Source organism: Miniopterus schreibersii, assembly GCF_964146895.1.
Source record: "Miniopterus schreibersii genome assembly, chromosome: 2".
Taxonomy (NCBI): domain Eukaryota; kingdom Metazoa; phylum Chordata; class Mammalia; order Chiroptera; family Miniopteridae; genus Miniopterus; species Miniopterus schreibersii.
In genome coordinates, this window is record NC_138102.1 from 80,890,936 (window position 1) to 80,917,156 (window position 26,221).

The 26,221-nt window shown below is 38.2% G+C and overlaps 1 protein-coding gene across 1 annotated transcript in view; it reads right to left on the bottom strand.

Moving 5' to 3' along the window:
• Positions 1-21,835, bottom strand: part of CPB2 (carboxypeptidase B2) — a gene marked incomplete at both ends in the record, with an annotated part of 30,827 nt that extends 8,992 nt beyond the window's left edge. Inside the window, 6 exon segments of the mRNA XM_081127743.1 lie at positions 2,501-2,594; positions 4,465-4,575; positions 14,318-14,422; positions 16,635-16,736; positions 18,938-19,046; positions 21,813-21,835. Of these exon segments, the coding sequence (XP_080983869.1) occupies positions 2,501-2,594; positions 4,465-4,575; positions 14,318-14,422; positions 16,635-16,736; positions 18,938-19,046; positions 21,813-21,835 (544 nt within the window).
• Positions 21,836-26,221: the final 4,386 nt, after the last annotated feature.

The following is a 26,221-nucleotide window of genomic DNA, read 5'->3' on the forward strand; positions in this document are numbered from 1 at the left end:
AGAGAGAGGGAACCAGTGATGCACACAACACAGTGAAAAGGCCCTGTGAGGACGTGACGGGAAGGAAGGTAGCCATCTGCATGCCGAGAGGAGAGGCCTTGGGAGAAACCCACCCTACTGACATCTTGATCTTGGACTTCAAGTCTTTCTCTTGTTTAAGCCACCCAGTCTGTGACATTTTGTTTTGACAGCCCTAGCAGAGAAATACACCCTCAAACCCATTCCCATTCCCATATCTAACACACACAATTTTAGACAGAGGAAGAGTAAAACGAACAGAGGCTTGATATGTCACTTCCTATTAATAAGTGAGGCACTCTAATAGATCCTTTACAAAGTACCATAAAGGCACATTCTAGGTTTAGGGACAAGAAACAGAGAAGATTTAATTCTCCTTTCTCACTGGCCAACTTACGTAGTACTGAAGAGATTCTGGGGCACTTGTCACAAAAGAGTCCTTACAAATACTTTTTGTTTTACTTTGAACTCTCTCTTGTCTATAAGCTTGCTGCTTCTGTTTCTGTTTTTAACTCTTGTGACATATAATAATATATCACAACATAATATGATATAGTACAGCACCATGCCTAAGAGGGGCCTGAGATATTTCTTTTTGGTAATAACAGAATATATTTTGACCACTTTGCTATTCAAATTAGGTAACATTGGCTTTACATGGAAAATATTAAGTAAAATAGAGCACCAAAAGTGCTTAAAGATAAAATAAGTTCCAAAAGGGAATTTATAACTGAAGAGTGATTGTCAGACATACAAGAATTTTAATAAGCCCTGGCTGGTGTGGCTCAGTTGGTTGGGTGTCATCCTGTGCACCAAAAGGTTGTGGGCTCCATCCCAGATCCCTGGTAGGGGGCATGCAGGAGGCAGCCCATTGACGTTATGCTCTCACATAGATGTTTTTCTCTCCCTCTCCCTTTCTCTCTCTAAATATCAATAAACTATAAAACCTGGCTTTATGTGCCCCATTTTCCCCCTCCACCCATCTCCCACCCCATCCCAGGCCTTCACTTGTCTATTGTCTGTATCCATGCGCTATGCATATATGCTTATAAATTCTTTGGTTAATCTCTTCCTGCCCCCACATCTGTAATACTCTCAAAAACAAACAAACAAACAAAAACAAACAAACAAACAAAACTGGCTTTGTATCCCAGCTCCTTCACTTTTTAGCTCTGTGATGTCCAGCAAGGGACTTAACCCTTTAAAGTCTGGGATTCTCCATTCATGATATTTTGATAATGAAATCTAGGAGATAAACTATGTAAACTGCTCAGCACTTAGTAACTGTCAGCCCTGTTTATTCAGGTTTATTTTATATTAGCTGCTGCTTCTCTGACTTCCTGCCAACTAATCACTGCTACAGCAGTCTTGGCGCCTCAGTGGGCACTTTTATTGGACAATCTTAAGAATGGCTCTTAACAGAAATCACTATGTAGTAGTTCCCTTGAGTCTGAAAGCAGAATTAACAGCTCTTTCCTCTCTTTACCGACTACATCTCTAGCTCTCTTAGAACAACTAAATCTATTTACATGTTTATTGAATTAACATTTTTGGAGAACCCTCCATGTTTCAGACACTGGACTAGGTCATGGATAATGATCCTTGCCCCCATGGAGTGTCTAACCTGGAGGGGGAAGGAAAGAAGAAAATAAGGTAAGTACTCTGTTGTGGGGTTTTCCTATGTGCCCTGGGATAATGATGAAATGTTCAAAAGCATGAATTTTCACTTCTTTTCTTTAAAGAAAAATGTAAGATCATTGACATAGGATTGTGTAGGACAAAGGAGTAGGAAGAAGAGGGTGTTTCTGTGGTTACAAAAGCTTTGTCCTCTTGTAGTCCCCAAGGATCCAGGTGTGCCCACTTCCATAATACAGGTGATTCAAGCTTATTGTTCAGTGTAGTTTTATTTTGTAACTGTTTCTTAAATGCAGTGACTATGAAATATAATGGGAGTCTGGAGGGTAAACTAACACTTAACCTCTCTGAGAGCAGACAATATTCTTGAATGCCTAAATCAATAGTCACTGAGTACCTTAACACATTCAAATCAAGGAATAATAAACTCCCACTGTGCTAGACACTATAGAAGTAAACATTTATCTATGCAATTAAAATGAGAGATACCCACCCAACATTGGTTTCTGCTGTTCTACAGATGAAATTATTTGTTTATTAAAGCAGGAAATTTAACAGTCACTTCCTTATTATTTTAGAAAAATAGAATTAAGAATTTTGAAGCTAGATGGGACTTTAAAGAACTGGTCTAACTTCTTTCAAAGATGAGGAAACAGCAGGAAGGAGAGGTTAAGGTAATTTGCTGACTCTAGGTAATATTCACAGCATTACATTTAACTAAAATGTTTATTATTTAAATTATTTCCCCATTCAGATAGACCTCCCCTATCTGAATTAATGCACCTTTCTTTATGAATACCACCTTTCTAATGAAGAAACATTGCCCAAAATGAAACAAACAACCTACCACACCAGTGTTTGGAAGCAAAGTTCCTGTTCAGGTCTGTTCCAATGCAAGGACTGTTTTCATGAAAAGAACTGTTCTTTCTCCACATTCGATTCTAAATAAACAAAATGTTTGTGGTTTAAGGAAAGACAGGACTTTTAAAGCCTAAGAGGCCAAGGCTATGTTTCTCTCCTGCAATCCCATCCCTTCATCATTTGGTCTGGCCCTGCCAAGGCAACCACAGACGGGACTCAAAATTCAATAAATCTAGGAGCTTTTTTCATAGCTAATTTTTAAGTTGATAATTTTGTATGGCCTGGGAATGATATTATAAATATCCAAATGGCCCTTGGCAGAAAAAAGGTTCCCCACTCCTGCCTTACTCTCACCAACCCTTCTAACAAGCCTCCCAGTCTGCTTACAAAACCCCAGCCTGTGGTTTGGTAGCAACAATTTCTGTGGAGAAATTAGGTTCTCAAACTGCAGGGATTAGTTGGCAGAGTTAAGACACAAAGGAAAGCTGAAAAGTAGAAACATTTTAAGGGTGGCTAAATTCCATTGTGATTCTGGTGAAGGCATAAATTTATTATAAGATCAACATATAGATGTGATCACTTACTGAACATCAAATTTGTACTATATGCTATGCTAGGTATTTCTCATTTACTTAGTTTAGAATTTGCCCACCCCCCACCTGCAAACTTTTACTCACAGTATTCCTCTCACCTGAGATAATTCTTTCATTAATCTCTATTCTGATCTCTTCTGCATAAATTACCTCCTACGTGAAACTACAGTATTCCTGTATAATCCCATATGTTTATAATCAGGGCAATTATTCTCATTCTCTGTAGCGTTTATATGTGCTACTCAAGTAGGTTTCTCTTAACTGACATATGCTCAGTTATGTTTTATGTGCCCCTCATTAAATTAGAAAGGAAGGTAGTTCATATTGCTTGAGTAATTTTACATGAATCATGATATTGATGGGCTAGAAAAACTATTGATAATGGTTTCCAATATAGATGAGATTGATCAGGATACTCATGCTAATAATTGAATTAAAATGCACTAAGGTTTAAATTCACATATCAGTTAGAATAAAAGTTCCATTAGAATTCTGTTCTAAGTCTTGCAATTTATGATTTACAAATCAAAATGCTATTCAAAGGATACCTAGTAAGAATAAATGGATCTAGACATTGTACATCAATGGTAACTAATATTTCAAAAAGAGTCACAACTAAACATTATACATATCCTGATCTGAGAACACACTATCACAATGAAGTAGTCTTGCCAAAAATTCAATTCTGAATCTGATTAAGCTTTTAGAATCCAAATATCAAGTTTTAGAAAATACGGAGAACAGAGGAATAGGTTAAATTGCATGGCAAAATGCAACTAGCAAATCCAGACAATGGGAAACTCTTTCGTTCAATGATTAAATTGCAAGAAAGAGTGAGAGGGTGAGCATCTATGGATTAATAGAATCAAAAGATGTATAAATCAATCACAACATGTTAGCCTTATTTAGATCCTCAGTCAAAGAAACTTATTAAAAAGTTATTATATAATTGGAAATTTAAATATTGATTGAACCTTTTATTTTAAGTAATTATTTTAAATTTTTAGATATACTTGTACTGTGGTTATTTTTTAAAGAGCTTTTTAGCGATGCATACTGAAATATTTATTTATCCTGTCTGAGATCTGCTTTAAAATAATATGGGTAAGGTAGAAGCAGGTTGAGATAAAAATAGATTGGCTATGAGGTGATTATTTCTGAAGCTGCCTGACAGGTAGATAGGAGTTTACTATACAATTATTTCCACTCAAATATGGTTGAACTTTTCCATAATGAGAATTAATATTTTTTTTATAATGAAACCATTGTGCCAAGATCCAGGATTTTATACATAATTCAGCCAGTGTATCCTATATCCCCAAAGAGGGAAAGTTTTATTTCCTTCGCCTTCACCTACCTTTTTCCAGGTGTACTCATAACTATCCACATTAACTACTGGCATAAAATAGAAATCCATGTACCTCAAAAGATTGGTATACAGATTTTCTTCCCCATAGAATTGAGTTACCTACAGGTTAAACCAAGGATGTTTAATAATATGTCTTTTAAGTTCTTCTAAACTTAGTCTGTTTCTTTTGTGTGTTTTCTATTTTTTTAAATTTTTTAAAATTAATTATTTATTTATTTTTTATTTTTTTAAATTTTTGTTCAAAATATTACAGATGTCCCTTTTTCTCCCCATTGACCCGTTCCACCCCACACCCACCCACCTCCCCAGTCCCTCTCCAAACCACTATCTGTGTCCTTGGGTTATGCATATATGCATATAAGTTCTTTGGTTAATCTCTCCCCCTCCAGCCATCTGCCCTCCTCCATCCCTCTGACATTCCTCAGTCTGATCCATGCTTCCACATATAAGTGAGATCATGTGATGTTTGTCTTTCTCTGCCTGGCTTATTTTGCTTAGCATAATATTCTCCAGGTCCTTCCATACTGTCCCAAAGGGTACGAGATCCTTCTTTACAGCTGCATAGTATTCCATGGTGTAAATGTCCTGACCATTTTTTACCCACCCATCTACTGATGGGCACTTGGGCTGTTTCCAGATCTTAGCTATTGTAAATTGTGCTGCTATGAACATAGGGGTGCATATAATCTTTCTGATTAGTATTTCAGAATTCTTAGGATATGTTCCTAGAAGTGGGATCACTGGGTCAAAAGGCAGCTCCATTTTTAAGTTTTTGAGGAACCTCCATGCTGTTTTCCATAGTGGTTGCACAAGTCTGCATTCCCACCAGCAGTGTACTAGGGTTCCCCTTTCTCCACACCCTCACCAGCACATGTCATTTGTTGCTTTGTAGATCGCAGGCCATTCTGACGGGTGTGAAGTGATATGTCATTGTGGTTTTAATTTGTGTCTCTCTGATGATTAGCGACATTGAGCATTTTCTCATGTGTCTCTTGGCCATCTGTATGTCCTCTTTGGAGAAGTGTCTATTAAGGTCCTTTGCCCATTTTTAAATTGGATTGCTTGTCTTCCTCTTGCTGAGTAGTATGAGATCTTTGTACACTTTGGAAATTAACCCCTTATCAGATACATCCTTGGCAAATGTTTTCCCAGACCATGGGGTTCCTTTGTATTTTGAGGCGGTTTTCTCTTGCTGTGCAGAAGCTTTTTAGTTTGATGTAGTCACATATGTTTATTTTTTCTTTTGTTTATCTTGCCCTAGGAGATGTATCAGTTAAAATTCCACTACCTGAGATGTTTGTGACTTTACGGCCTATGTTTTCTTCCAGGATTTTTATAGTTATACGACTTACATTAAAGTCTTTTATCCATTTTGAGTTTATTTTTGTGTACGGTGAAGGTTGGTGGTTTAGTTTCATTTTTTTGCATGTAGCTGTCCAGTTCTCCCAGCACCACTTATTGAAGAGACTGTCTTTACTCTATTGGATGCTCTTGCCTCCTTTGTCAAATATTAACTGACCAAAATGGATTGGGTCTATTTCTAGGGTCTCTGTTCTGGTCTATTGATCTATATGTCTGGTGTTGTTCCAATACCAGGCTGTTTTGGTTACAATGGCTTTGTAATACAGTTTGATATCTAGTAAAGTGATCCTTCCCACTCTTTTCTTCTTTCGCAAGATGGCTGCAGTTATTCAGGGTCTTTTTTGGTTCCATATAAATTTTTAGAATATTTGTTCTAGCTCTGTGAAATATGCTGCTGGTATTTTAATAGGAATTGTATTGAATCTATAAATTGCACTGGGTAGTATGGACATTTTAATGATATTAATTCTTCCAACCCATGACCATGGTATTTTCTTCCACTTGTTTATATCTTCCTTTATTTCTTTTTTCAGTGTCCTGTAGTTTTCTGAGTACTGGTCTTTTATATCCCTGGTTAAGTTTATTCCTAGGTATCTTATTTTTTCAGTTGCAATGGTAAATGGTATTGTTTTTGTAATTTCTTTTTCTGAGAGTTCATTGTTGGTGTATAAAAATGCCATTGATTTCTGGATGTTAATTTTGTATCCAGCTACCTTGCTGAACTCATTATCAAATCTAGTAGTACTTTGATGGAGTCTTTAGGGTTTTCTGTGTACAATATTATATCTTTTGTGCATAATGACAGCTTTACTTCTTCCTTTCCAATTTGGATACCTTTTATGTGTTCTTCCTGTCTTATGACTGTCACAAGGACTTCCAGTACTATGTTGAATAAGAGTGGTGAAAGTGGACATCCCTGTCTTGTTCCTGTTTTTAAGAGAGATGGTTTTAGTTTTTGACCATTGAATATGATGTTGGTTGTAGGTTTGTGCCTTTATTATGTAAAGGTATGACCCCTCTATTCCCACTTTGCAGAGAGTTTTTATAAAAAATGGGTGCTGGATTTTGTCGAATGCTTTTTCTGCATCTATTGATATGATCATATTATTTTTGTCCTTTTTGTTTATGTGATGTATCACATTTATTGATTTGCAGATGTTATACCAGCCTTGCATCCCTGGAATAAATCCCACTTGGTCATGGTATAGAATCTTTGTAATGTATTGCTGAATCCAGCTTGCTAATATTTTGTTGAGGATTTCAGCATCTATTTTCATCAGGGACATTGGCCTGTAATTTCTTTCTTTGTAGTGTCTTTATCTGGTTTTGGGATTAGGATGATGCTGACCTCATAAAAAGAGTTTGGGAGTTTTCCCTCATCTTGAATTTTCTGCAATAGTTTGAGTACAATAGATGTTAATTTTTCTTTGAATGTTTGATAAAACTCTCCTATAAATCCATCTGGTCCAGGACTTTTATTTGCTGGGAGTTTTTTGGTTACTGCTTCAATGTCATTAATTGTTATCGGCCTGTTTGGGTTTTCTGTCTCTTCTTGATTCAGCTTTGGAAAGTTGTATGCTTCTAGGAATTTGTCCATTTCACCCAGGTTGTCTAGTTTGTTGTATATAGTTGCTCATAGAATTTTCTTATGATCCTTTGTATTTCTGTTGAGTCTGTTGTTATATCACCTCTTTCATTTCTGATTTTATTTATTTGGGTCCTCTCTCTTTGTTTCTTGGTGAGTCTGGCTAAAGGTGCATCAATCTTATTTATCTTTCAAAGAACCAGCTTCATTGATTTTTCATTGGTTTCATTGATTTTTTGTATTGTTTAAGTCTCTATGTCATTAATTTTTTCTCTGACCTTTACTATTTCCTTCCTTCTACTTCCTTGGGGTTTTTCTTGCTACTCTTGTTCTAGTTCTTTTAGTTATTGTATTAGGTGGTTTCTTAGAGCTTTTTCTTGGTTCTTGAGATAGGCCTGTACTGCTATAAACTTTTCTCTTAGGACTGCTTTCACTGTGTCCTATAGATTTTGGTTTGTCGTCTGTTCATTCTCGTTTTTTTCCAAAGAGTGTTTGATTTCTTCCTTGATCTCATTGGTAACCCATTCATTGTTTAATACAGTGCTATTTAGCCTCCATGTGTTTGAATATATTTAGCGGTTGATTTCTAGTTTCGTGGCATTGTAATCCGAGAAGATGCTTGATGTGATTTCAGTCTTCTTGAATTTGTAGAGACTTGCCTTGTGCCCTAACATGTGGTCTATTTTTGAGAATGTTCCATGTGCACTTGAGAAGAATATGTATTCTGCTGCTTTGGGATGAAATGTTCTGTAAATGTCAATTAAATCCATTAGATCTAGTGAGCCATTTAAGGTCTGTGTTTCCCTGTTGAATTTTTGTCTTGATGATCTGTCCAGTGCTGACAGTGGGATGTTAAAGTCTCTCACAATGATTGTGTTGCTGTCAATCTCCCCTTTAAAGCCCCCCAAGAAATTTTTTATATATTTAGGTGCTTCTATATTGGGTGCATAAACGTTTATAAGGGTTATTTTCTCCTGTTGGATTGATCCCTTTAGTAATATGTAGTGACCACCTTTGTCTCTTGTTATGGTCTTTATTTTGAAGTCTTTTTTGTCAGAAATAAGTAATGCTACCCAGCTTTTTTTCCTTTCCATTTGCATGGAATATTTTTTTCCATCCTTTTACTTTTAACCTGTATGAATCTTTTGCTCTCAGGTGGGTCTCTTGTGGACAGCATATGTTTGGGTCCTATTTTCTTATCCATTCATCTACTCCTTGTCTTTTAATTGGACCATTTATTCTGTTTGCATTTAAGGTTACTATTAATATAAACTTATTTAGTGCCATTTTTCCCCTTTATGCTGATGTACCTTTCCCTCACTATTTCTTCTTTTTTTTAGGCCAGTCCTTTTAGCATTTCTTGCAATGCTGGTTTAGTGGTACTGAACTCCTTTAGCCTTTTTTTGTCTGAGAAGCTCTTTATTTCACCTTCAATTTTAAATGATAGCCTTGTTGGATAAAGCAATCTTGGTTGCATGTTCTTACTTTTCATTACTATGAGAACTTTATGCCACTCCCTTCTGGCCTAAAGAGTTTCTTTTGAGAGATCCGATGTCAGCCTGATGGGGGGTTACCTTGTAGGTCACTGCTTGTCTCTCTCTTACAGCTCTTAATATTCTCTTTTTGTCCTTGACATTTGCCATTTTAATTATGATGTGTATTGGAGTGGGTCACTTTGGGTCTCTCTTGTTTGGAACCCTCTGTGCTTCCTGAACTTGTGTGACTTTCTCCCTCACCAGCCTAGGGAAGTTTTCTGTCATTTTTTCCTCCACCAAGTTCTCTATCCCTTGCTCTCTTTCCGCCCCCTCTGGCACTCTTTATGTGAATGTTGTTTTGCTTCATATTGTCCCAAATGAAGCAGACTGTCCTCATGCTTTTTAAGTGTTTTTTCTTTTTGCTGCTCTGATGGAGTGTTTTTTTGTACCTTATTTTCTAAGTCACATATTTTAGCCTCTGATTCATTGAGCCTGCTTTTAATTCCTTCCTGTGTATTCTTAATATCAGATATAATATTCTTTATTTCTGCCTGATTCTTGTTTATGATATGTATCTGTTTTCATGTTTTCACTAAGTTCCAGGACCTTGCCATTAAGTGTCTTGTTGTTCTCATTAATTTCCTTGAGCATCTTTATAACCATTACTCTAAACTCTATTTCTGATAACTTGCTTAACTGCATCTCATCAAAGTCCTTTTCTGGTGATATTTCTTTTTCTTTAGTTTGGGGGTTGTTCCTTTGTCTCCCCATTTTGGTCACTCTTATTGTTTGTATCTGTATATTAGATATATTTGCTGTCTCCCAGTCTTGTGAGGTGGGATTTTGTATTGTGAGTCCAGTATAGCACAGAGGTGTGTTTTCCTTATACTTCTGAGCTCTTTGCTCTGTGCATGCCCCTTTTGTGGGTGTCCCTTTTGTGGGTTCTTTGAGCTCTCCTGTTGTGATTGGGTCTAGGTTGTTGTTGACTAGTCCTTGGGGGGACTCTCCTCTCAATTTGGCTAACTGTTTGTCTCAGCTCCAACCACATCATATGAGCTGTTGTATGGGTGCTGCCAAGGCAAGACAATACACAACTAAATTTCCAGGAAACAAGGGGTATTTTACAAAATATCTTGACAATCACAATGAAAACAACCCAAGTGAAAATAGAACTGGGAGAGAAGGGAGAACACAAATTCTAGAGAAAAAAAAAGAAAGGTAAAAGAATAAAGAGAAAAAGAAAAATAAAGCTAGAGAGAGAAATGTATATTATTGTTAATAGTGACTAAAATTAAAAAATAATAATAATAAACTAAACTAAAATGTAAAAAATAGAGAAGTTACTGGGAGACAAAAGGGGTAGAGAAAAATTCTGAAAGAAGGGGTAGCATAAAATTAAGGGACAGAATAGGAATAGGATAATAGTTGAAAATGAAAAAATAAAAATACAATAAAGAGAAAAACAGAAACTAACAATCAAACAAAAAGACAAGAATATAGAAGGGAGAAAAAGAAAAGAAAGAAAGAAAAGAAAAAAAATAAAGTATGCCAGTGGATCAAGAGGAGAGAGAGATAGAGCCAGGGCACAGAGGGAGTCGAATAAGAGATATGGGGACACTATAGAGAAAAGCAGTAAACTTATTGGTTATAATGATAAAGTCTCAGCAATTAAGTAGAGAATATCAGGAAAATCTTGATAGTAGAAGCAAAGATAAAACAAAACAAAGCAAATAAACAAAACAAGACACAAAAAACAAGCTAAGTAAAACAAAATTCTTTTAAAAAATTAATTAAAAATTTTAAAAATTAAAAATAACATAAAATTTAAAAAGAAAAAAAAATTTTTCCTTTCTTTTTTTCCTAAGGGAAAAAAAAAAAAAAAAAAAAAGAAAAAGAAAAAAGAAATTCAATCAGGTGAGTTTCATCTGGGCAGCTTATGTTGTCTGAGGCTCACTGTTTTGTGTGCTGATTTCAGCTCTCCTGGGAGGTACTTGTGTATCAGCCAATGTGAGGAGCCGTCTAGGTTTGGCTCTGGTGTCCTTAGGTTGTTGGTTGATCTGAGGCTCTCTGTGGACCACCTCCACTTGTCAGCTATTTTGCAACCTTGTAGTTGCCTGGTCTTACTCCAGTGTCTTCTGTAGAGTCTTTAGGGTGCAAGATGGCTAGTGTAGCTCAGGGTATCACTCCCCTTACTTAGAGGTTTCGCTGTCAAGAACTCATTGTGAGGGAGTTAGTCTCTGCTCAACAGCCAGATCCTCAGTCTCTACCCTGTCCTCTGATTCTAGTTCCCCATGTACTGGCCTGCTGCATTTTCAGATTGACTTAAATCTGTTGCCTTTTGTGTATGGGCAGTTTCAGGAGTGTGGGCTCAGTGGGTTCGATTAAAGAATAGTCCAGTGAGCACTTTGCCTGCCCAGCCCCCAGCAGAGGTTTTCAGCTTTTCCTCCAGTTCCCAAACAGTAGTCCCTTATAGTCTTATTCTTATAATGTCCTCCTGTGAACTATTCTCCCTTCTCCCTCAGGACTGTGCCCTGCGGGGGATATCTGGGGCTTCAGTGAGCTGAACCAGCCCCTTTCCTGTTGGGGGTGGTGTTCTCAGCCTGCAGGAGAGGTAGGCGTGCTCAGCTCCTCCTTTTCCGGATCTGGTTGGCTGGTCGCACCAGGTTCCCCCTCAAACGCTCTACTATGCAGACCCAAATCCCAGCTTCCATTGATCTGTCTTCCCAATGCAAGCTTGGAAGGTGGAGGCCAGTTTAGCAATCAAAACTCAAAAATGCACAAAGCAACAAGCAAGCAGAGAGTCCGCCCTGCAAAGTCCTGTCACCCCTGTGCCAAGGTACCCAGCAGGAGGGAACCAAAGTCAGCTCCACGCAGCTCCCCTGCACCACTGATCTCAGTAAAGCTGGGGTGGCTCTACGTGTTTCACCAATGGCACCCCTCAGGGCTGGTCAAAAATCCCAGACTCTCCCCACAGGGAGCTCAGGGTGGGAGGGCTCTTCCCCTTTGCTGCACCACACAGATTAAATGTTTCCTGGGGCTCAACACAATGCCTTACAGGAGGGTCCCTGTGTGTGGCTGCTCAGTCCTGATTTCTGGTCCCTTTCTACTCGGGTGCCACACACTTTGGAACAGTCTTTCCTATGGTCAGCACCCGGAGCATAAGACACCAGTTGTGGCCACCATTAGAAGCTTTGTTTCACTAGGAAGGCACCGTCCCCTCCTTGCAGTCACACTGCTCCCCTAGGTCCCTCTGCCCTCTGCACGGGACACTCCTTCCCCTCTCCTCTGCCCTGGGTGTGAGATCCTCGCTTTTGGGGGCTGGTCTGCACTCCTGAGGGGAGGGAGCTTTGCAGCCTCCAAGCCTCAGAGCTCAGAGCCCAACACAGGCTTCAGGGGGGACTCCCCCTTTCTACGCCTCCCCTCTCTTACCAGACTCCGTGATGTTTCTTCAGTGCTCCCTACTCGAAATATGTCCACTCAGGTGTATTTCTCTGGTGTTTCCAAGCTGGTTACATAGTATTTTAGTAGTAAATCAAGTCCATGGCTGGGAGCAGGGGCGCTCTGCTGCTTCTCACAGTGCCCCCATCTTCCCTCCTCCATTGGTTATTTTTTAGAGAGAGAGTGGAAGGGAGGTAAGGGAGAGAGAGAGAAACATGGATGTGAGAGAGACACATCAATTGGTTGCCTCTGGCATTCGAGTGGGGATGGAAGCTGCAACCCAGATATGTGCCCTTGACCAGGAATAGGAACCATGATTCTTTTATGTTCCAGCCAATGCTCTAACCACTGAGCAACACCAGCCAGGGCTGAGTGCTTTACTTTTTAAATATAGAATTCACCCCTATAAAATTTTTAAAGCTAAATATTTTCTTTTTCTTCCTACAGTTGTTTGAATCATTATGAAAGTCAGATGAGGTAGGCAAGGATGGAGCTTAAATGTCCATTAAAAAGAGCTTATGTTGGCATCGGCTACTAAAATTAGACTTACATTGTTGGGGCAAAATACTTGACTGTAAGGTTCTTCAACTGTATCTTGTTTTCCATTGTATCTGCAGGGTCTCGAACCTCATAGGCATTTTATAAATATTTGTGAATAAATAATTTAATCTTACAAAGATTCATCAAGTGGGTGGGGTAAGGGATAGCATGCAATAATAGGAGGAAAGAGTTATAAATTTGGGAAGGACAAGCAATTAAGGACAAGTTTACCAATAAGAATTAGAGTCAATATGAGTTGAAATTTTTTCTGGCCCTATCCAGGTTCAGTTATGCAGTAAAAAATAAATGTTCTCTCTCTTGCTTTGCACCTTTCTCTCTCCACCAACTGCTGCCTCATTCACTACCTAAAATGAATAAAACTACCCAGTGTGGAGAAGATTCCAGATCATCAAATGACTGGGCTGTGTTAAGGGTCTGGTCAGTTGGGAACTATTTTCATTTGGTCAAGGCGGTACCAGTGGTGGTTGGGAACTTTTCAGTGGGTGCAAGGATGCCTCCTCTCCCATACATGGGGGAGAAAAAGATGTAAGTCAAATAAAGGTAGGTAGAGATGTATTTGACAATATTTCTACCAGAAGAGGTAGAGATGTTTTTATTTGCAATGCACCTCATTTGTTAAGACAGATCATTCTAAGTAGTAATCTCTTAATTTCCTAACTCTTCTATTTTGTGTTACTGTGTATATGTAAATATGGAGACAATAATAACCATTATCAGAAGAACACATTTTAAAGTTATTATTGTGGTAGCAATGGCTTTTTGTATAAGTCAGTGTAGGAGACATGTGTGACCATTTTATGGAATGTGAACCATAATTTTTACTGTTTTCATTTATTAAAGAGGTTTATAGTCATTATAATTTTTACTTGTATGACATACTCTTTGTCTTATATATGGATTTTTGTACGCCAAGGCCTTCTTCAGGGACAAAATTTCCTATTATGATATATGAAAAAATATGATCTGCATAATGTACTTCATATTCAATTTCCAAGGGCAGAATATGGCAAAAAATGTCTGGATAATTCATATCAAAAGAAAAAGAAATTAACTGAAACTCAATTTAGATCACTGCTTCAGTTTTTCTATTTGTAAAACATTATAATTGCATACTACTTCTTAATTATTTTCTAGTGTTTAGCCCTAGCTAAAAATGTAGGAAGGAAAAGGCCTACAGTCTTTAGGGTGGCATAAATGCTTGAAGTTATGGCTCTCAAATATAATATGCATAAAAGTAACCTGGGAAGCTTGTGAAAATTTTAGACTTCTATGCCTCACCTCCAAAAATTTTATGTCAAGAATTCTAGGATATGACCTGAGAAAATGCATTTAGTAAAACGTCCAACTGATTTTGACACAGGTGGTCTTAGGCCACACATTGAGAAACTATGGTTTAAGAGAATATGAATACTGTACTTACATAGGCTATGAACCACAAGCAGAAAGCAGGAGAGATCCATTCTCTGGCATGGATTCCACAGTCAATCCAAATAGCACTTTTAGCTGCTTGTTGCTTTTCAGAAACCTGCCCAAAGAAAACCAAAAACAATGACAAGAAGCCTCAGGATAATAACTTCCATTTCTTTGGGGCTTATATTTAATTCTTTTAACAAATCTCTGACATATGCATTATTCTCTGAATTGCTTTGAGAATTCTGAAGGAAAACTAAAAGCTGGTAAGATTAAACGTGAAGATAAAATTACTGAGATCACATAGCTGGTGAGAGTCAGAATTAAGGTTTGAAGACAGGTCTATTGATTTAAAGCTCTTTTATTCTCCAACATTTAACTAGCTATAACTAGTGGAAATGTAGAAGTAGAGACCAGAGAACTAGTGCTTCAGGCACTTTCTTCACACTTCACTAGAGGTAAATGGGTATGTGTTGGGTAGGCAGCTTTTTGTGGGAGGTATGGAACAGAGAAAAGCTTGGGATAGGGGAGCCAGTGTCAAAAATAAACTTGGACTCCCTCACCATTTTTCCAAGGTGCACACTTTTTTTGTGTAGACTATTTCCCCATTTCACAAAAAAAGAAGCACACATCTAACTTCACACAAACTTACCACCAATAGATCTGGGGTCAGATCTATTGTTTTGATTCATAATATGAGGGGCTAGTGCAAGCTGTCAAGTCACTGGAAAAAGAAACTTTTCCCAACCTTTCTTTCCTTGGTGATAGTCTTTGACATTTTCAGAAGAATTCTTAAAAATACCTCCAAACAAAATGAATCATGCTCCATTTGCTTTTAAAAATTAGTTAACTTAATTTTAGAGTCTAGAGAGAAGGAAGAAGAGTGTTGTAAAATAAACAAATATGTGGGGTTGAAATTCCAAAACAAGAAAAGAGAAAGTTAGATTTTTAGATTGCCATCTGCACCACCCAAGGAGGATTTTTCTTAACTAACTTGGAGAGAGTGATATTCAATGAGAAAGCAAGTGAGAAAGTCACATGCACTGACCGTAAAGGGTTAAATTGTACAAAGAAGAGAACTGCCTGGCTGATTTAATCTATTCAATTTAATAAAAACCTTGAGTTGTCTGAATTAGTTATCTTCTGTCTGTGCTAAGCAAGCTCTGCTGGTACCGGTCCCGACACTGGAAAGCTGGAGGAACCCCAGAGGCTCACATTATGTCGTTATGTGCATGTGCATCCTTGGCTGAGTAAGAGTAGGACTAAAGCATGCAGGAAGCATGACTTTCCAACATGTACATCTAGGTCCCAGAAACACAAGTTCCAATGAGTACACACAACATGGCTGAAAGCAAATGTCATGGATAGGTATGCCATGATTGCAAGGACCCAATCTGACCAACTCAGGTGCCAAGAAGACCCAATGTTTCATGTCTGTCTTGAGTCTGCACTGAAAGCTTCTTTAGAACAGATTAAAACCCAGAAATCCTGACTCAAAATCTTATTTTTGAATGACCAAAGAGGCTCATCTATCACAATTTAGATAATGTTGGGAAACTGTGTAAATTAAATACTAGTAAAAGATATTTTTCAAATGATTAAAATTTTTTCAGAACTTCTTTTTAATTTAAAAAAAGTATATTTTGGGGGGTGGGGAGAGTGGTAAAAAACAGAAATACAGAATTAGAAATTATGAGGCAAGAATTAGTATGGTTTTATGGCTCCCCAAAATTCTTCCTGTGGCCATATTTATTCACCTTTACTAAGGCCAATTTATTCAACTGACAATAAACAACCAAAGGGGTTGTGCCTGGAGCAGTCCCATTGTTGGGGCCCCAGAATTTTCCTGGTTCTTATCCTTCCCTGGGTTTGGCTATTCAGCTCTTTCTTTGATTCCAAAAACTGCGCCAGTGTCAGTGTTTGTCCAATAACAGGTTCTCTCTCTCTCTTTTTTTCTTCTTCCTAAGTAAGACAGTCAGAGGTGGTGGTGGTGGTGGACTTGAAAAATAAACCAGACCACACCCCTCACCCTTCATTTGATGACAGTAGGCCTTGAAGCTCAGGAAAGTTACCTGGCTTATCTTTGTCACATAAAAGAGACAAAGTTGATTCTAAAATTGGGGTTTCTACTCATAGACCAATACTGCAATTGTAAAGGGGGAAAAAAAAAAATCAACCCTAAATAGCTGAATATTAAAGTGGAGGAACATTTGTAATACAAATATTTCCAGAACTCAAAGAAAAAAAATCCAAATTATAATGAGCACCACTGGAGAATTAACATATCCTCTGGAGTCAAAAGATCAGTGACTCTCCCTATGACATACCTTTAAAACATAAAGTGGACTCTTCTCAGATGAAGATACAATGTGGATTTTTTCAGCCATGTCAAGATACTGCTCAGTTATAACACCTATCCAGAAATAGATCTAACAAAATGGGCATAAGCAGTCAGTCATAGATCAACTTCAAAGCATTTCCCTGACCAAAGGAAGCAGACAACTTCTTCAAGGGAAGGAGAGTTCTCTAAAACCTCTGTATGTAGAAAGAATGAGACTAAAATACTTGGGACAGGTTTTTCTTCTGCTGTTTAGAACAAAAGCAATACACTTAAAGTTTTGAAAATTATCACGGTTTAGAGAAAGAGTAGAAAAGTACTGAGAAACTTATGACAAAGTAGGAAAAGATCATCTTGAAAGCATGCCTCCTAAGAGTTTTTTTAAAGGCTTATCACATCGAATCCCTGCCTTAGTATATGAAATCCTCTTACCATTCATTCATGAGTTCACTTTTATATGGAACTTTTTAAAAAATTCACTTATCAAGAGTAACCTAAGAAAGCCCTGGGCACTGTTTCTCCACAGGATAAATGGTAATGCCATTATTTCCCATTAGAGATCTGTGCATTCACAACAAGATCTATGAAATGATGAGAGGCAAATGTGTAAACAATCTGGAGGAAAGAAAATTCTCTTCTAACCTGTGAAGGAGTTTGATTCTGGACCTGTGAAGGAGTTTGATTCTGGACCTGTCTCCTAGATGGAAGTCCAGTGGTATTTGTGATTCTGTCAAAATTATAGTGGAAGGACAAATCCACTTCAAAGCAAGTGTTGAGTGATGGAACTTGATCATGTTTGAATGTATACCAACTTCTCAGGGGCCATAATTAAATGTTTATGCCTTCTGAAATGGGAATAACCAAGCATTGGCCTTCTTGAAAAATTTCTAGATGTAATTTCAAATAGCAATCCTAGATGATAGGGGCTTGAGCACCATTTACACTTGGATCCTCTTAGAGTAGCATAATTAGGGCGAGTGGTACGTGTGGGTGGTTGTTCTGTGCTAGGAATTAAGATACTTCTGGGAGGTATACCTGTTGCCATATACCAGTGTTGTCAATGTCTGAGGTGTTGGAGATTCAGCCATCAGGGATTTCCTCAGTGGGCCTCTGTTTACTGTGTTAATCTTCTAAGAAATGACTACATCTGAGAGAACAACTACATACAACTATTTTGTATTCCCATATGGTTCAGTAGAGTTCTTCCAACAGGGGAGGCTGTGTTGATGAAGGCAGCTTTATAAAAGACTCTATTTATTTCACAATTTAGTCTGAGGTCATGAAGATAACATCCTTTAAATAACTCTCTTCTTTTGCTATTTGTTTTGAACGGTATTTGTTTGACCATTTGTTTTTCTCCCTGTAGTGGATTACTTAAGATTTCCCAGCGAGAGTCAATGGAAAAAGAATACCTCCTGCCCACCTTGTGGTGAGGACTGACAGAGAGGTCAGTGCTGAAAGGAAAAAAGGACTTGGAGGAATTTTCTGAGAGCAAGATCACTATGGTTCCCATGAACCTCCTAGAAAGGATTGGGGGTGGAAGGGAGGAAAAGTCCAAGACATTTTCTGGAATGTCACTGTTATTAATGAAATTGTGTTTCTCCCAAATTCATATGTTGAAGCCCATACTTCCAGTACCTTAGAATGTGATTATATTTGAAGATATGGCCTTTAAAGAGGTAATTAAGTTAAAATGAGGCTGTTAGAGAGGGTCCTAATGCAACCTAACTGGTGTTCTCATAAGAAGTAAAGATTGAGACATACAGACGCACCAGAGATGTGCGCACACAGAGAAAAGGCCAGGTAAGGACATAGCGAGCAGTCAAGGACAGACACCTCAGGAGAAACTAACCTTACTGATACCTTCATCATTGACTTCTAGACTCCAGAACTGTGAGAGAATAAAGTTCTGTTGTTTAATCTACCCAGTCTATGGTACTTTGTTATGGTAGACTAATACAGTAGACTTTTAATTTTGTGTGTGGCAGTTTCAATAAAAAGGTCCTATTTTTTATTTCCTGCTATTCTTTAGCATGTAGTGTTACTCCTAGCAGGCAGAGATACTCTTAGCTGTGGACAAAAAGCTTGCTTAGAGGCAGTTAACCAAATACGATGCAGTCTTCCCAGGGAAGATATCTACAAAAGGATGAGTTACTACTGTATGATCAACCTAATTGCAGTATTTCTTTACCTTCTTCCACCAATTATGATACTTTAATAATTTTCCATCATTTAAGTAAAAATGCTGGTTAAATGAAAGTAGTAATTTTGGAGAGAAATGTGATGGCTTACTTCATTTAAAGAGTGATAATTTTCATAGTATGAGGAGGAGGCCCGGGGGCTGATGGTGTCATTGGAAGTCTGCTGGCGGATAAGATCTTCCACATCTTCCATCAAGACACTAGATGATAAAATAGAGGGTGAGCTGGTTTTCAAAAAGGGCTCCAATTTTCCCACATGGCAGCCACAACAGGTGAGTATGGGGAAAAATGACTAAGAAATCTAACAAGCAAAAGTTCATCAAGGTGAAAACAATACCACCTGACACTGTGGTGAGCTGAAATTCACAAACCTTCTTGGTAGAGCCCACATGGACACTGGAGAGAAAGTGACTCCTATATGGTCTGTTTGCAGGGCCTCCAAAATCTCATCCTTTCCCCACTATTATCAACATTTCTCAGATGTGCTTCATCAGTGTCTTTTATGTGAACATATAGGTTAGTAGACAACTTTCTTCAATCCAGAGTAATATTGTATTATTCTATTTTCAGTTAAAAACCAAGCAGGAAAAGAAAGCCTTTCCTTTTTGTTTTTTGTGACAACTGTTGACCTATACCAGATATTCTGTTTTTTTTGTTTGTTTGTTTGTTTGTTTTTTTAGGATTCTTTACTTTTATTGAGACTAATAGATAAAAGTCAAGGCTTTGACATCAGAAATGTCTGACTTCAACTCCTAGCTCTGTCATGTTTTAGCTGATTGACTTTGAGAAAGTCCTTTGTAAGTTTGAAAAAGTTTTTCATCTGCATAAGGAGGAGAGTATTTACCTCACAGGGTTAAATAAGGATTTAATGATACAATGTATAAAAAGGCTCAGTTCCTAGAAGGCAGTAAACACCTATAGCATATTATTAATAATTGTAGAGTTACATCATTTGATTTGTGATTTATAAGAATAACTTTGACAGCAGGGTAGAAGATGGTTTTATTTTGGAAAGTCTGATTAACAGATTTTAAATTCTGGAAATAAGCTTTTGGAGGCTTGATTATCAAAAGAGGGAAAGAGTGGCTCTCAGGAACAATAAGATAGGAAATTTTATGTCAATCCCTGGTACAGTTTTAGCATAGACTATTCAACCAGTGCTTAATGGTATACATTGAAGGGTATTATTACAGGATTATTCATAGTAACAATAGCCAGAAGCCGTATGAATGCTTATCAGTAACAGAATATTGGTAGTGCCTCCACATTCTAGAATGTTTTCTAGCCATTATAAAGAATGAGATAGATTTATAATAGTTAACTTGGGGGAGACTTAAATGATGTATTAAGGGAGAGAAGCAAGAAGCAAGTGAAAACTCTATGAAACATTATCTCACTTTTGAAAAATAAATAAATTAGAAAGAACAAGGAAAACTATATATGTTAAAAGCAGGAGAAAAGTTATGAATAAATAAACAGCACATTGTTAACATTGATTTGGATGTAGAGAATGGCAGTTGAAGGATTGTGTAGAGGAGGGGAAGGAGGGGCAAATAAGATTGTTTTTAAAAGAAAGGTCTCTATACTTCTGATAGGAGAGATGAAATTCAACTAATGTAAAATTATACATGGGTATATACAAATATACAGAGAAGTCCATGAAAGAATGATCACTAAAATGTTAATAATATTTTCTCAGGGTGATGAAATGTTAGTGTTTTTTCTCCCTAACATTATGCTTTTCCATATTATTCACTCTTTAATTTTTTTTATTTACTTTTTTTAACCAAAAGTTCTCTTATTGTATTTAGTCAAGAAAAATACTATTAGAAAGCTACTCAGACTGTGAAAAGGGCACTACTGAGCTGCTCATGATACTGGTGACCCTCTCATTAAGCACAATCTTTATTGTTTTCAAATATTCTGAGCCCATCAGTGGAGCATAGCCACCAGTGGATTTTTAGCCTTTTGTTGTATTTTCATTCTAGCATGCCCTGTTCCAGGAATTTTTTGATCCCTTTTCTCATCATCTGCTGCAAGAGTTCTGACATTTCTAGTTCACTTAGTGCAAGCCATTGTTTTCACCAAGCTTCCAAAACCCATCAAACAGCAGTTATCACCATCTACCTCTCGAGGACCTAACTAGAATGTTAAATCTTGTGTTATGGGTGAGTGCACCCCCTTAGTCTCTTTTCTTTATTAACGTACTCAACATTTCCACGGCCAGGTTATGTCATGACTTAACCCTAGCTATTGATTTGGAAGTTGGGTTGGGAAGTGAGAGCTGACAGTAGGAAATGACAGGCTGACAGTAGGAAATGACATTATAGAACTGAGCTACCCAATAGCCATGGAGGTAACAAGATTGCTACATAACAGAAGCCAGGTGGCAGTGTTTAACCACCAGTTAACAAATTGGGCACAATTATTGAGCAGCAAGTTCAGAGTGGCAGCCAGAGAGGGACATGATCTTCAGAAGGCTATGGTTAAAGAAAACACCGAGTTCTTAGGGGCAAGATAGGTGGGCAGCCAACAAAAGTATTACTCAATCTTTACAATAAAAATAAATTAAGAATGGATAATGAGAGAGGCTAAGGACAGCTATTCCAATCCATTGCCCAGTTTCCAGACCTGGGCCAGCTCTTAGATCCAGACTCTCTTGCCTGAAAGAGGAGTCAGATCCCCACCAGGAAAGACCCTTCAACAGTATAGAAAGAATATATGATCATGACTTTCTCAGTATTTTCCCAAAGGGACCTATGGCAATTTACTCAGGTAACTGCACACTGGGGAAAGGGGATTACTCAAGCATTTTGAGGCCTTTTGGGTTCACTGTCCAAGTAGACACTGAAACATGGAGATCTGGAGTTGTAGTCTAAGTCCAGCTCATAGTAGATACACTGGGTCCATGGATTCCCCCCATGAACATTTCTCTGGTCCACAAATGTATACTTGAAAGGACATACTTGGTAGTTGGCAGGACCCCCATATTGGTTTCTTGCCTATAAAATAAGAGCTATCATAGTGGAAAAAGCCTAAAGGTGAAACCACCCACACCCCACCCCCAGCCAAGATAGCAAAATTTTAAAAAATGCACCTGGAGGAAATGGCAGGTATGAGTACCACATTTAAAGACCTAAAGATGCAGTGATGGTGGTTCCCATCAAATCTACTTTCAATGCACCAGTCCAGCTCTCACAAAAACCAGGTGGATCCTAGAGGAAACAATGAATAATCAAACTCAACCAAGTAGGAGTCCCAGTTGTAGTGACTGTACTCAATGTGGTATCTTTGCTGAGCAGAGCCTCAAGTGTATGATATTCAGCTGTTGAGCTGGCCATCCCTATCAGAAAAAAAAGCATCAGAACAGTTCACATGTACTTGAGATAGACACCAGTATATATTTACAGTTTTGCTTCAACTTAGATTAACTTTTCCATTAGCTGTAACAATATAGTCTAAATGGAACTAGTCTTTATTAATATCTCAGTCCACTATATCAGTGTCATCAAGTGAGTCATAGATCAGATGAGCAAGAAGTGGCAAGTGCATTGGAGGTCTTGGTAGCACACATGTATTCTCAAGGGTAGCAATAAATACCATAAATATTCAGGGCCTGCCACAGTAGAAAAATTTTAAGTGGTCTGGAATAGGATGGAAAATCCTCTTCAAAATAATGAATAGACACTTCTTCAAAGAGGACATAGAGACAGCCAATAGATACGTGAAAAAATGCTCAGTGTCACTAATCATCAGAGAGATGCAAATTTAAACAACAATGAGGTATCACCTCACACCTGCCAGAATGGCTACCATCAATAAATCAAGAAACAATAACTTCTGGTGAGGATATGGAGAAAAAGGAACCCTAGTACACTGCTGGTAGGAATTCAGACTGCAGCAGCCACTGTGGAAAACAGTATGGAGTTCCCTAAAAAAATTAAAAATTGAACTGTCATTTGACTCAGTGATCTTACTTTTGGGAACATATCTTAAGAATCCCAAAACACCAAATAGAAAGAATATATGCACCCCTATGTTCATAGGAGCATTATTTACAATAGCTAAGATTTGGAAACAGTCCAAGTGCCCATCAGTAGATGAGTGGGTAAAAAAGCTATGGTACATTTACACAATGAAATACTATGAGGCTGTAAAAAAGAAGGATCTCTTACCTTTTGAGGCAACTTTAAGGGCCCTGGAGAGTATTATGCTGAATGAAATGATCCAGTCAGAGAAACAAATATCTCATGATCTCACTTATATGTGGAATCTAATGAACAAAATAAACTGACAGACAAAATAGGTCCAGAGGCGTGGATACATGGAACAGATTGACAGATCTCAGAGGGGAGGGTGGTAGGGAGGACAGTAAGAGATTAACTGAAGAACTTATATGCATATATGCCTAACTCATGGACACAGACAATAGTGTATGAAGGCCTGGGGTGGGGTGGTGGCTGGCTGGATGGGGGCAAAGGGGGGGCATAGGGGCCCTGAAGCTTCAATTAATTTGATGGCATTTTATTATGAGTTCAGGTGCAGCTCAATTTACAAGTTTTCCTTTCAAAATCATTCAGCCATTAAAGCTGCATAATCTTGGGAGGTTTCAAAAACACATAATACATGTTTTTTTCCTCCACATATTATCTCTCATGTTTATTCATGGAGAGTGAAGCAGTGTTATAATTTGCACAAAGGTCTGGAATATCTGGCCCCCTGAGTTTTCTTCTCTGGGAAGAATGATGGTATCTCAGAAGCCACTGAGGCTGGAGATTTGAAGCTTCAGGGCAGAGAACAGTGTCCCAGGTTCTGATTCCCTAGCTTTGGCTTATAAGATGGAGCCTGAGACTTGAGGCACGAAGAGGGTTACTTGGCCCCCAGACTAGCAAATGTTTGTTGAATAGATGATTAAATTGTAAAGAAAGCAAGGTTTGTCTTTAGAAATTTCCATCCCTTCATTCCTCCTTTCTAAATCACCACTCCCTTTTATTAGTGTCTCCATTTTTAAAGATGTTCCACCGAGTCCTGCCCCTTGAAGAGTACTCCAGGCCATAGGCCACCGTTTTCAAATTTGACTGCATATTAGAGCCATTTGGGGATCTTAAATATCCAGCTTCCCTGGCTGTACATTAGATTAATTATATTAGAACCTCAGAGGGAGGGCTTTAGGCATCATCATTTTTTTAAAGCTCCCAAGATAATTCCAATGTGTAGCCAGTGTTTAGAACAGCTGGTCTGGACCAGTGGTTCTCCAAGGGTGGTCTGTGAGTCACAGAATCACCTAGAGTGTTTGTGGAAAGTTCATGGGCACGCCAGCCCTAGAGGCACTGAATCTCAAGGGGGAATCTGGAAAATTTGTGTTTTAACAAGTTCCTCAGGTGATTCTTAATCACCTACAGTCTGGGAATCACTCCTAAACCTTTGGCTAGTTCATCTGTTTCTCACGATATGACAATTCTCACTCCCAATCAGCCATACTAGTGTTTCAATTCCTCAAAGACAAAAAGCTTCTTCCATCCTCTGTACCTTTAAATATTAGAGTTTTTCACTTGAAAAACACTCTCCTCTTTCTCTCTTTGCCATTAGGGGATTGGCAAAGATAATAACGATGATGCTATAACCCCAGAAAATCATTGCAAAGTGCATGTGTTGGGGAAGAAAAGAGTAGGCACTAGAAGGCCATGATCCCCTACCCCTGGGACAGTTTGGTTTACTGTTTCCTAGCTGTCACTGGAAGTCATAGAGAGACTGCTCCAGAGACTGTGGGAGAAAAAGCCGGTAGGTTTGATATTAGTGAAAGAACAGGAGGGAAAACTTAAAGTGATAATGCCACTGGGTCAGATGCATTCAAGTCCTGGCTAGCCATCAAGAGAAGGTTGTGCCAAGAAACACCTTAATTGTACCCAGCAGGACCAGGAAGATATAGTTCTTTTGGCCAGTGCTTGGGAGTGGGTGCCAAAAGGAAGAGCGGGACTAAGGCAGAGGAAGACTGGGTACACCCAAATGGAGGGAGAGCCACTCTATTTCAAATGAATATTGAGGATGAGAAACATTAGGGGAAAATTATTTTAATCTGTCAAGCCTAGTGTAATTGGGAAAGTGTAATTTAATTTAAAGCTGGTTAATGTAACTATCTTTCAACTGCAGATCTTTTAAGACAATTTCTATTCTTTTAGGACAGTGTTTTTCAAACTTTAATGTGCATATAAATTAATTGGGGATCTTATTAAAATGCAGATTCTGATTTAGTAGGTCTGGAGTTGGGGCTGAGGCTGCATTTCTAATTAGCCTCCAGGTGCCTCTGCTCTGAGAACCACACTTAGAGCAAGGAAGCTTTGAACATTTGGGACTTGTAACAGTGGACTCATGGGAGAGCCAAGTCCAGAAATTCCTACTAAGTTATCAATTTTCATGTTAGTTTACACATAGCTTTAGAATTAAGTATTTGCATGCATTCTAATCCTGGTTTGTTTTTTTCTATTGTTCAAAATATTACAGATGTCCCCTTTTTTCCCCATTGACCCGTTCCCCCCCACACCCACTCTCCTCCCCAAGCCTTCACCACACTATTGTCTGTGTCCATGGGTTATGCATATATGCATATAAGTTCTTTGCTTAATCTCTCCCCACCCACTCTCCCACCCTTGCTTTCCCTCTGAAATCCCTCAGTCCGTTCAATGTTTCTGTGTCTGTGGATCTATTTTGTTTATCAGTTTATTTTATTTATTATATTCCGCATATGAGTGAGATCATGTGGTAATTGTCTTTCTCTGATTGGCTTATTTCACTTAGCGTAATACTCCCCAGTTCCATCCATGCTGTCTCAAAGGGTAAGAGATCCTTCTTTTTCTCAGCTGTATAGTATTCCTTGGTGTAAATGTACCACAGCTTTTTCATCCACTCATCTACTGATGGGCACTTGGGCTGTTTCCAGATCTTAGCTATTATAAATTGTGCTGCTATGAACATCGGAGTTCATAAGTTCTTTCTGATTGGTCTTTTGGGTTTTTTAGGATATATTCCTGAGAGTGGGATCACTGGGTCAAATGGTAGTTCCATTTTTAATTTTTTGAGCAAACTCCATATTGTTTTCCATAGTGGCTGCACCAGTCTGCATTTCCACTATCAGTGTATTAGGGTTCCCCTTTCTCCACATCCTCGCCAGCATGTGTCATTTGTTGATTTGTTGATGGTAGCCATTCTGACATGTGTGAAGTGATACCTTGTTGTGGTTTTAGTATGCATCTCTCTGATGATTAGTGACTTTGAGCATTTTTTCATGAGCCTATTGGTCATTTGTATGCCCTCTTTGGAGAAGTGTCTATTCAGGCCCTTTGCCCATTTTTTAATTAGATTGTTTCTCTTATTTTTT